A 12952-nucleotide genomic window follows, 5' to 3' on the forward strand; every position below is an offset into this window, starting at 1 on the left:
ATGAGAATTTGGCAGTGTGTCCCCAGTGGATCACGGCGGCATGTGCTGAGGTGGGAACAAATCGTAGATGAGCAGGTCCAGTGCCGGGGTCTGGTTCAGCGTTGAGTCCCTGTTGGATTGCTTCCTCCACCTCCCAGGTGATGGCATCCACCATGCAGGTGCACGGGAGGATGCGCTCCGGCTCTCCTGTGTCTTTTTCTGTGGAGAACTGGCATGACAGGGCATCAGCTTTTAAGTTCTTAGACCCTCGCCGGTAGGTGAGATGAAAGTTAAATCGACTGAAAAACAAAGACCAACAGGCTTGCCGGGCATTTAATCTCTTGGCTTGTTGAAGGTAGTTTAAGTTCTTATGGTCTGTCAAGACAATAAATGGTTGCACAGTCCCTTCTAGAGATTTTGCCACTCCTCTAAGTCTTCACCTGCCCCCCCTCAAAGCTGTATCCCAAGAAAGTGACAGATGTAGAATGAAATTCACACTTCTTCACTTTAACAAAAAGCCGGTTTTCCAGCAGTCTTTGTAGCACACAGCGCACGTGCACGTGGTGGTCGGACAGTGAGTTAAAAACTATCAAGATATCGTCCAAATACACAAACACAAAAATGTTCAGAAAGTCTCACAAAACGTCATTGACTAATGCCTGGAACACTGCTGGGGCATTAGTTAGTCCAAACGGCATTACTAAATATTCAAAGTAACCTAGGGGGGTTTTAAAATTCGTTTTAAAATTCGTTTGCTGGAGAGGGAAAGGATGATTGAATGGCTTACTCAGAGTATACTGCAATTGAGAAACTTGAAGCAAATCCAAAATATCACGAGTAGAGGCTAGAGGCTAGTTACCCTACTGGAACATTAACACTCTGGTGGAGACAGGAGGCTCGAGCTGGTCCTTAAAAATTAGAGGAATTGCTGATGAGCACCAGGTGTGATGGTCGCTGCGGGATTCACCTCCAGCTCCTGCAGAGGAGGAAACCCAGCCACCCAGCCTACAAGGAAAAAGGAACACACCACGCCCACACCACAACCACCTGAACCCTGACATGCATATACATATACACACAAACATACAGTCTTGCTGTAGTTTGTAGTAATGTGTGAGTGTTCCTCTGTCATGGAACGTACTCAATAATGAGGGCAAAAAGCTGCAAAAGCCCCCATCCGGATCCAGAGGAGAGCAGGGAAAGACCCAGGGGACCTAGGCCATCCACGGCCCACCAGGAACTCAGAAGACCCGAGGCCACACATCCTGATGGCAACTGTGAGCACACCCTAGCGGAGGAAGGAGGGAGACCCCAGTCAGAGCCCCCAGAGGCAATGAGCAGCCCACCCCTTCCGGCAGGCTTGAACTGAAAGGTTTAAAAGAAGCAGAGGTGCAGTTACAGTTCAGTTAGGAGGGACTCACTGTGTCATTCTGTGTTATGAACTATAGTTTCTCATGTTTCACATGATTACCCTGACTTTTAATACTAGACTGGTAAGTTTGAGATGGCTGTCATGAATGATCCTTCAGTGATGCACTGACAATGACTTGACTGTTTATTCTGTGGTTGTTTTGGCTGATTAACGTTGCAGTTTAAAGCAGGTGCACAGATCAATAACAGATCATGAGTATTTCTAACAGGTCATCCTGTGGACAGTGTTACTTTGCTGTGAACTAAATGGAGATCATAATAAACTCCACACAGGTTTCATATTTCATTCTTGGCGCCTACATTGACACACAGCTATTTAAATATTTATATTTCATCATTATTATGTCTCTGTATATGTTTATAGTTGGTTCCAATGTCTTGCTGATTGTGGTTATCTGTGTGAACAGAAGCTTACATGAACCTATGTACATGTTTCTGTGCAGCCTGTTTGTAAATGAGCTGTATGGTAGTACAGGGCTGTTTCCATTCCTCCTGATTCAGATCCTCTCTGATGTTCACACTGTTTCTGCTCCTCTGTGCTTGCTGCAGGTTTTCTGTGTGTACTCTTATGGAGGTGTAGAGTTTACTAACTTAGCCATCATGTCTTATGACAGATATATTTCTATCTGTTATCCTCTACAATATCACACAGTGATGACATCGAACAAGGTTGCCTTTCTGATTGCTGTGACATGGATACCTCCTTTTTTTGCTGTTTGTGTCACAACATTGTTGAGTGCTTCTTTGCATCTGTGTGGAAATGTCATTAATAAAGTGTACTGTGACAATCACGCCATTATAAAGTTGGGATGTGATGACACCACAGTCAATAATCTCTATGAACTCTTTGCTGCCACTTTCTCCGTGTATGTCCCAGTATCTGTAATCCTGTACACCTACGCGAGGATCCTGAAAGTGTGTTTTTCTGGATCCAAACAGACCCGACAGAAAGCCGTCAGTACCTGCACGCCTCACCTCGCTTCTCTCATCAACTTTTCTTTTGGGGCGTTCTTTGAAATATTGCAGAGCAGGTTTGATATGAGCCATGTACCAAACGCCTTACGGATATTTTTATCATTGTACGTTCTGACATGCCAGCCACTTTTCAACCCTGTAATGTATGGCTTGAATATGTCCAAAATACACAACGCATGTAAAAATCTGCTTTTATTTTCTGTTGGGAAGATCGGGATATTCATCACATTTATTCAGATCAAGAAATAAGAGAAAAGAAAGTCTCCATGTATTGTTTGAGGTTGGGAAGTTCATCTTTCAACAGCTTTAACGGTCACTGAAATCAAATATAAGTAACAGATATTTAGTCAAAAATGATGAAATATTTACATTCCTAACCAAATTATTGGAAATTGTTTAAATAAAATAATAATTTGGATGAACAGAAGAAAATGGATGGATGGATGGAAATAAATCAATAAAGTTCATTTACTCTGTTATTGATGTGTGAGTTGAATATTTAACACTGTAATATTTTATTCTTAGGCCATAGAAATGTCCCTAACCTCAACCATGCCTAAATTGTTGCTATTAATTTTACTTTAATATTTGTGATATAAACTAAATATGAGCCATCTGAAGACACTTTGTGTTGTAAAGACAGAAGAAAGAAAGAAACCCAGAGATCCAGTTTGTGACAGTGATGAGTAAAAAACAGGAATTACCAGGGTCAGAACTCTGAAATACTCAACCTTTGATAGAGTAACTAGAGAATGTGCTGAAAACATAGAATAAGCTTCAAATTTAGTGCTCTTCCCCAAATTTCAAAGGTTCATACAGTCAGTTCAGTATATGACATTTTTCATCTAATTGTGTTATTTAACACAGCAAAATACTTTTGTGGCTGAATAACATCAGCTAATTCATTGAAACTACTGGTGTTGGTCTGGCTGGCTTCTTGTTTCAGACTATTTTTCAGAGAGTGTTACAAACTCACTTTAACCTGATTCATGTAGCACAGTTAGGCTCTATTTGAACCTCACTCAGATACTAACGTCTTAGCCTTGAATGAGGTCATCCACCACATATACACTCCTGATCAAAATCTTAAGACCAGTTAAAAAATTGCAAGAATTTGCAACTTTTGAGCAGGGAATTTATTGAAAACTGCATTTACACTCAAACATGAATTTTTCAGCTGATCAAAAGTTTAAGACCACAGCCTTTAAAAGCCAAAAGCTGTGCAAAAATTTGGATTCCATGTCATTTTCTGTCAAGTCTTTACATTGTCAAGACCTCCTGATGGCAAAAGCAAAAAAGCTCACTGACTTTGAACGTGGTAGGATTGTTGATTTGCATAAGCAAGGCCTCTCACAACAGGCCATCGCTGCTGAGGTTGGACGCAGTAAGACAGTCATTTAGCATTTTTTAAATGATCCTGAGGGTTATGGAACAAAACAGTCAAGTGGTAGACCCAAAAAAATTTCACCAGCGCTGAGCCGCAGGATCCGATTGGCTGACCGTCAAGACACAGGACGATGCTCTACCCAAATTAAGGCCATTACTGGTGCTGACTGCAGCACAATAACCATCAGACGGCATCTGCGAGGGAAGGGCTTCAGAAACAGAAAACATCTTCAAAGGCCACGTCTTCTTCAACGCCACAAAACTGCTCGTTTGGACTTTGCAAGGGTGCAGCAAACATGGGACATTGAAAGTTGGAAGAAAGTTGTCTTCTCTGATGAGAAAAAAATTAACCTTGATGGTCCTGATGGCCTCCAACGTTACTGGCATGACAAGGAGATCCCAGCTGAGATGTTTTCTACATGGCACAGTGGGGGGGGGGGGGGCGCCGTTTCCTTCAATGGAACAATGGAGCTTCAGGTTGTGCAGGGGTGTCAAACAGCAGCTGGCTATGTGGAGATGTTGCAGCGGGCGTCCCTCATGGCTGAGCACCCTCGTCTGTGTGGAAATGACTGGGTTTTTCAACAGGACAATGCTGCAGTTCACAATGCCCGCCTGACAAAGGACTTCTTCCAGGAGAACAACATCACTCTTTTGGACCATTCTGCATGTTCCCCTGATCTAAATCCGATTGAGAACATTTGGGGATGGATGGCAAAAGAAGTTTACAAAAATGGACATCAGTTCCAGACAGTGGATGCCCTTCATGAAGCCATCTTCAACACTTGGAGCAACGTTCCCACTAGCCTCCTGGAAACACTTGCATCAAGCATGCCTAAACGATTGTTTGAAGTGATCAACAAGAATGGTGGAGCTGTTCATTACTGAGTCCTTTTTTTTGACACTTTGATTTCTGTTTTGGGGGGTTTTCGGGTTTTTTAAGCTATGGTCTTAAACTTTTGATCAGCTGAAATAATCATGTTTGAGTGTAAATGCAGTTTTCAATAAATTCCCTGCTCAAAAGTTTTCGTCTCTTGCACTGATTTCTTCTTTTAGCATTGTGAAGCTCTACTTAGAACCTTCTTAAGATCCAAAAGTGCAAAATGCAAATTCTTGCAATTTTTTTAACTGGTCTTGAGATTTTGATCAGAAGTGTGTATGTATATATTTTGCATTGAACTGGGAAACTTGTTGCCATTTGAGGAATCCCTTTACGGAACCTTTTTGCTCACAGGTGAAAGGTTTCCAAAGGTCAATACTGCCAGGACTTGTTATGGCACTCGCAAACTATTTAAAGAACCCATTCTTTTGCTCTGTCCAGTCTTTTGAAAGACCCTTTGCAAGGGGGTACTGGGTTTTCCAATTCATATTGGACATGTACATTCAGGACACCTGTTGTCTTGTGGGTAGGGTACAAAGAGTAACACAGAGGTCACAGCTATTTAAAGTATGTTATATAGAGAGAAATTGTTCAGAACAAAAGTTGGGATTTTGGACATGAGTTTGAGGGCCCTGTCTGTATTCCACAATCCCTTAAATGGATCACAAAGTCAAAAGGTAACTGTTTCCACAGTGTCTCAGATTGACATTTACAGTGAAATTTGAGGCCACAGCCTCTTAAAACAAAGCAGAGAGCAGATTTCAAATGGAAAAAAAATTCATATTGCTTTATGACCTGCAGGTTCCTTGATATTGGCAGTGAATGAATAATTGTCCTGATATCCTGGCTGCATTGTTTCATCAGACAGATGATTACTGTTCATGGATTTGAGGGCTTCCACCATCAAAGGCAAAACAATTACTTCCACCTCATCATGGTACCAATAACATTCTCTTTGCAGCGACATGAAACATGACAAGCCCTGATTTTCGGGCAGGGATTCATTACTCAAAGATGAGGCAGTTTTACTCACAGCAAAGTTTGTTCCATTTAGCCTGTCATGGACAAGCAGGGGCTGTGAAACAGTCTCTGGCTGTGGTGTGGTGCGCTGATGGCGACGTCTCTGCTTCCTCTGGGTAGAGGAGGCTGGCGGTATCACAGCAGGGGGCTCCTCTTTTTCTGACCTCCCCCAGCCAAAAAGGAGGCAGGAGAGCGGCAGCCAGACTGAGGAACAGGCAAGGATTTGCTGGTGGTGTAGCTGGAGAGTGTGGCATGGGTGGAGATGGAGACTCGAGGGTGGAAACAAAGTCCTTAATCCAAGTTAGTAAATAGCATGAATATTGGGGCCAGGAGCAAACCAAACAGCAAATCTTTTGCTGGCACTCCTCTTTCTTTGCAGGGGATGCCAAAATCCACTGTCCCCACGTAATGAGGAGCTGGATCTCAAAATCCTCATAGTTCCGGAAAACTGTGTCCGCTGGGTCCATGACTGGTTGCGTCATACTGTCACAGTTGGGGCTGTGTGCAGGAAGGGGTGGACCCAAACGCAGGAAGCAGGAGACAAAAATAAACTTAAACTGCTTTATTTGCAGAGGGAACAAAAGGAACAAAAACAAAATACAAAAACCCAAAATCTCAGCCAAAGCTGAACCAAAAAGCAAAACGCCAAGCCTGGGAAAAAATGCAAAAACAGATCACTGAACTTGAGGACACATGTTCAACCTTTCCCTGAAACTGCTGTTTAGAAGATCCCACTAACACCCATTCCTTTTCCACGGGTGAGAGTAGCCAAGGCCAGGCTCTCTCCAGCACCATGGACTGGCCTGCCTCTGCACCCGTCCCTGCTCCGCAAGTGAGGAGAACCCAGTCCTTGGCTTCAGCTTCACCCCCAGTCAGTGCTTCAGCTCCTGCTCCCTCAGCTCCCTCAGCCCCTTCAGCTTTAGCTTCAGCACCCACAGCTTCCAGGCCTTTAGTTTCTGTCCCCTCAGTAGGCCCAGTCCCCTCAGCTAGCACTCCAGCTCCCTCAGTCCCCTCTCCTCTGGCTCCCTCAGTAGTTTCGGTCCCCTTAGTCTCCTCATTTCAGCTCCCCCTGTAGCTTCGCTCCCCTCAGCTCCCTCTGTAGCTTTGGTCCCTTTAGCCCCTTCAGTCCCCTCAGTCAGCGATTCAGCTTCAGTCCCCTCAATCTCTTCAGGCTCAGCTCCTTTTGTCCGTTCAGGCCCCTCAGCTTCTTTGGTACCCCCTGTAGCTTAGGTCTCTTCAGCTTCAGTCCCTTTAGTCCCCTTGGTCCCTCCGGTCCCCTCAGTAGTTTCAACTCCCTCTTCAGTTCCTTTTGTCTCCTTGGTCCTTTTAGATTCCTCTGCTGCTGTCTCCTCAGCCACATCAGAATCACCCCCAGCAGAACCCGTGGACCGTTTGTAGTGCTTTCCGAATTTGAAGCCTCATAGTGTCACAGTAACACTGCAGTCTGCTCTTACGATGCTTTTATATGACAGACTAGACCCTCAGAATTGGCTTGACACCTCATTTGGCCAATCATGTTATGAAATGGATTTTCCAGAGCCAATAATAATCAGACAGCATCATGTGACTTCTCTGGACATGCCCCCAATCGTTCTGATTGGTCGACTCTGACCCAAAATCCAAAACCACAGATGTATAGCCAATAAAATTCCTGACACGTGGGTATATGGCGCTATGGGGTGTTGTTGGCCGCTTTGCCTTCACTCTGTCTCTGTCTCTGGTCAAGTACCCACTTATTTTAAAAACGCCGTCATTTACCCACTTAAAAAAAAACCCAAGCTTGACCCTTCTATTTTCAACAGTTCTAGACCAATTTCAAAATTACCCTTTGTATCTAAGATTCTGGAAAAGGTTGTATCTAAGCAGCTTATAGCCTTCCTGGACAAACACAATATCCTCGACAAAAATCAGTCCGGTTTTTGTAGGTTTCATTCCACAGAAACAGCTCTTGTTAGAGTTTCCACTGATATCTTGTTGCGTGGTGATGCAGGAGAGTGTTCTGTTTTGTTGATGTTGGACCTTACTTCTGCCTTCGATACTGTTGACCATCAAATCTTGCTCGATAGGCTGAGACATTGGGTGGGTGTATCTGGGTCTGCTTTACAGTGGTTCACTTTATCTATCTGAACGATGCTTCTGTGTGGCTGCCTCTAGGTCAGTGGTTCTCAAATCCAGGCCTTGTGGCCCAGTGTCCTGCAGGTTTTAGATGTGTCCCTGATCCAACACACCTCAATTAAATGGCTCAATTACCTTCTCAGTATGCAGTCAAGTTCTCCAGAGTCCTGCTAATGACTTCTATATTTGACTACAGGTCCTCTCCAGTCTCCTTTGCATGTGGTGTGCCCCAAGGTTTTGTCCCAGGGCCCTTATTTTTACTGTATTTGCTTCCTTTACAGTATATCCTGAGCACTTTTGAGGGCATTTCTTATCACTGTTATGCCGACGACATTCACCTGTCTATTTCCTTTAAGCCTGAACATGTCTTTAAGTTAAATTTGCTCATTATATGTTTAGAATCTATCAAAAGTTGGATGGCTCATAACTTTCTCCAACTTAATGATGAAAAAACTGAAGTCCTTGTTTGTGCCCCTGATAGATTTATACCGAGAATAATGACAGCTCTTGGTCCTCTTGGCAAATTTGCTAAATCTTCCATCAGGAACCTTGGTGTAACCTTTGACTCTGTGTTCTCTTTAGATTCCCACGTCAAACCTCTGGTTCGCTCTTGTTTCTATCATTTACAGAACCTTTTTAAGTTAAGTCCATTCTGAATTTGAGATTGGTATCCATGCATTCATTTCCTCATGTCTGCGTTATTGTAATGCTTTATTTACTTGTCTTAGCAAAAACTCCCTGAAGCGTCTCCAGGTTGTTCAGAATGCTGCTGCGAGGCTTCTGACAAAGTCTTCTAAGTATTCTCAGGCTACACCGTTACTCATCCAGCTACACTGGCTCCCCATTAATTTCAGAGTCCAATTTAAGATTCTGGTCCTCACTTATAGAAGTCTTCATGGTCAAGCACCAACTTATATCAGTGATCTCTTGCACCCGTATATTCCCCCCAGGTCTCTGAGGTCATGTGATAAAGGCCTACTGGCCTTACATCATACAAGGCTGAAGACTAAAGGGGACAGAGTTTTTGCAATAGTAGCTCCCGACTCTGGAACTCCATCCCCTTGTGTATAAGAACTGCGGATTCGATTCTCCCTTACTCCAATTGTACTTTGTTTTGGTGTTGTGAAGCACTTTGTGATTTATGTCTTGAGAGGTGCTATATAAATAAAATTTTACTTACTTAACTTACTTAGAACTTCTGGGCTATTATAAAAAATTAAAAATTGTCCTTCATCAACTTCAACTTATGGTGTGACCCTGTCTCTGCTACTCCAGCAAAAATAACTGCGTATGTCCAGCTTTCTTTTCTTTTCTGCCATCTCTGCCGTTCCTAGCTTCCTCATTAACAGTCAGTCACTGCAGTAATTGCCAATGTAGTTGCTGACATGATAGTGACCACGCCCCCAGAGCACATATTCATTGGGGAATTCTTTGTATCAGTAACGGTTTGTGTACCAAGGAGCATGGAGTGTGATTTTTCAACCAAAACTATTGGTATGGGCTTAACAGCCATTGTTTGATATTAGTAAGGGCACATGCCTATCGTCTCTACCTAATTCAACTCCCCTGCACAGACAGAATCAAAAGTTTGGTGGTACCACTGAGTTTGATAAGAGAAAAGTTAAAGGTTAGCATCCATTCATTGTCTCCTAGCAGGAGAACACTTGAGTTTTCTTAAAGAGAATTTTATCATTCATGGAAAATTCTCCCAATATTACATTTCAGAAAGTGAGTTCACCTTGAATCACGTCAGCTGTTGGAAATCTTCAATTCTGTGTTTTGATCCAACAATCGAGGGAATTTTATTGAAGCCAATAAAAGTTCATTCATCTCATTTCAGTTTAAATATGTGACGTATGTGATAGTTGAGTAAAACTATCTTAGTTACCATCAGTATGAAAAAGAAGCACTGCTTTTTATTTGCTGTTTGCACGTTGATCTGATGCACTAATCTCAAACCACCTGACTGTGTGTCTCAGCTCAAACGAAAAACATACATCACACAAAGTAAATGTTATGTGGTGCAATTATAACAATAGAACCCCCCCCCCCCCCCCCCCCCCCCAAAAAAAAAAAAAATGCACCCAAGTAAAATTCTATTTTTGGTTTATTTGTTCAAACATATTGACTAAAACAGATGCATCTGCTTAATGATTTGATTTAGGAAACAAAATCAACCCCACAATATGTTTCCTTCCTTTCCACACACACTAACATCGGTGGCATCGGGGGAAGAAATCACTGCTAAAACCAAATGAACAAATGTGTCTGAGGACCTACATTTTACCAAAAAACAGCTGTTTATATGCGATGCGTATTTTGGTCATTTTCAGCCCATACAGTACTGGTGTGAACAGTGGCTGACATGTCAGAAAGTATAATGATGATAAAATGCCCCAAACATTCGACACCCTGTTTGTATCAAATCTGCTCTGTAATATCTGAAAACAGCAACCAAAAGAAAAGTTGAAAATGGAAGCCAGGTGAGGCGTACAGGTGCTGACGGCTTTCTGTCGGGTCTGTTTGGAACCAGAAAAACAGACTTTCAGGATCCTCATGTAGGTGTACAGGATTAAAATGAGGGGAACAATGACTGAGATGAAAGTGTAAATGAGTCCAAAGATGTTATTGATGCTGGTGTCAGAGCAGGCCAGTTTAACAATGGCATAGTTTCCACAGAAAACTTTGTTAATGATGTTTCCACAGAGCTGCAGAGGAGCACTCAAAGATATCAGGATGACAATCGTAATAAAAGGGAATAACCATGTTACCGAAATCAGCAAGGCAACTGTTTTATGTGTCATGTATGATTTATATTGTAGAGGACAGCAGATGGCATAATATCTGTCATAAGACATGATGACTAAATTTATAAACTCTACACAACCGTAAGTATACACACAGAAAACCTGCAGGAAACAAAATGAAACAGAAACAGTGTGAACATCAGAGAGGATCTGAATCAGGAGGAATGGAAACAGCCCTGTACTACCATACAGCTCATTTACAAACAGGCTGCACAGAAACACATACATAGGTTCATGTAAGCTTCTGTTCACACAGATAACCACAATCAGCAAGAGGTTGCCACAGATAATTGCAACATAAGCAGTCAGAATAATGAGGAAATACAAGTATTTGTATACCCCAATCTCAAAGTAGGGACTTAGAGTGAAGTATGTAATCTGCGTAACATTCATCACGATCCTTAAGGCACAAAAACTTCACAGAATGAGCTCTTTTACATTTCCTTACAGATTCACTTCAGTTCAGCTAAACTTTAAAGGATTTAACAAAAACTTAACTTCATATCAAAGAAACAGCTGGAAACATTCTTTGAGCTCACCACACTGCTGTGCATCACTAAACTGAGACAGTGCACAGCACAGAGACAGTCTGACTACAAGTCCCTCCTCACTGCGTGGCTGCTCTGCTTCTTTTAACCTGTTCATATCAGTGTATGCCCACACAAACAGCATGACCTCATTACCCAACAAGAAGCACTCCAGGGCAGCTCACTCTCTGGGCAGTATTTCCTTTAAAGGGAATAATATTGTATTTTGTCTATATTCATTTTGTTTTCTTTGTTCTTTAAAGGAAACATCTTTTAAGATGTTTTTGTAATCCAGTAAAAATCAGAACAGGGCAGCATGACAGACGTTTGATTACACAAACATGATGTAGGAGCAGGTCATGAATAATAGCTACTGATTTGTTAATAACTGAATAAGAAATAACATGAATAACTTGAGCCTATGATATAATATTATACTACAGTATATTTCTAACTAACTAGCAGCTCATTCTCCTTCTAACACTTCCTTTAAAGATAAATGTTGCCAATACAAACAAATGCATCAGAATCTGAAGCAGTTTTAAGGATAAAAGATATTTCAGTCTACAGAGGGGTACCAGGCAGGGCTGCCTGCTCTCTCCTTCACTTTTGGTCATTTTCATTGAACCACTAGCAGCAGCAATCCGACAAAATGAAAATATTAAAGGGATTCAAACTGAAAATACAGACCATAAAATAAGCCTTTATGCTGATGATGTATTACTTTTCCTTGGGAGTTCACAAACTTCTCTTCTGAAGACAATCACACTGATAGATAAGTTTTCATCTATATCAGATTACGCTATCAATTGGGCTAAATCAACCGTTTTGACTCTGAATTGTAATTTTCACAACACCTCCTGGACTTCACTGAAGTCAGGTAATATTAGATATTTAGGCATCAATTTTTCCGCCAGGCTCTCAGACTTGGTACGATTAAATCCTATCCCCCTATTAAAAACAATAGAGGATGATCTCACATGTTGGAATAGTTTACCTATATCGCTCATGGGGAGAGTTGCCACCATTAAAATGATGGTTTTACCAAAAATTAATTATCTATTCTCACTGATCCCTAATAAACCTTTTGTTGCTTGCCTTAAGTCACTAGATTCAAACATCTCAAAATTTCTATGGAAAAACAAACAATCACAAATTAGTTTGAAAACTTTACAAAAGCCAAAACAGTGGCGGTCTGGAACTACCAAAGTTTTATTTCTCTCTCTTAGGCAGTAGATTGCAATATATTTCAAAGTGGATCAAATCAAATTCCTTAGACAACCCATGGTTGGATTTAGAACAGGCACTTTGTGGAAAAGTAAAGATCTCAGATCTACCTTCCATTAGCCCCAGTATTAAGCATCATAAATGCTTTAAAAGACTTAGTATTACCACCTCTCTGTCAGCCTGGTGGGAATTTTTTAAAAATAAGTCTTCACTTATACTTATCCCCTGTAAACTAACACATTTGGAACAATCCAGATATTTGTCAGAAAAGAAAACGCTGAATTTTCCATTGTGGCGTGATAAAGGGATAAATAATTTAGAACATATTATTCAAGATTGAAACCTTATTCCATTCCATGAACTTATATTAAAATGTGGAATTGGCAACAGTAGATTTCTGGAATATCAACAACTGAAATCTATTCTGCAAGGAAGATTTAATCTCAGTCAACTGAATTTAGAAAAACCTACATGGGTATCAGAACTTCTAAACCTCTGTACCCTGAAATTGTTATCAAAATTATATAAATTATTACTAAAAACTGATGATTCAGTCTCCCTCCCGATTGCAAAATGGGAGTGTGATCAAGCAAGCAATTCAGAGAACT

At 41.5% G+C, this 12952-nt stretch overlaps 2 protein-coding genes across 2 annotated transcripts; one reads left to right on the plus strand and one right to left on the minus strand.

Moving 5' to 3' along the window:
• The first annotated feature begins 1656 nt into the window (after positions 1-1656).
• On the plus strand, positions 1657-2634 carry LOC115790143 (olfactory receptor 11A1-like). Its single transcript, XM_030743816.1, has one exon. It carries the CDS (start codon positions 1657-1659, stop codon positions 2632-2634), a length of 978 nt encoding a protein of 325 aa, XP_030599676.1.
• A 7425-nt stretch (positions 2635-10059) lies between these two features.
• On the minus strand, positions 10060-10983 carry LOC115790144 (olfactory receptor 142-like). Its single transcript, XM_030743817.1, has one exon. It carries the CDS (start codon positions 10981-10983, stop codon positions 10060-10062), a length of 924 nt encoding a protein of 307 aa, XP_030599677.1.
• Between the last annotated feature and the right edge of the window lie 1969 nt (positions 10984-12952).

Source organism: Archocentrus centrarchus, chromosome 13, assembly GCF_007364275.1.
Source record: "Archocentrus centrarchus isolate MPI-CPG fArcCen1 chromosome 13, fArcCen1, whole genome shotgun sequence".
NCBI classification, from domain to species: domain Eukaryota; kingdom Metazoa; phylum Chordata; class Actinopteri; order Cichliformes; family Cichlidae; genus Archocentrus; species Archocentrus centrarchus.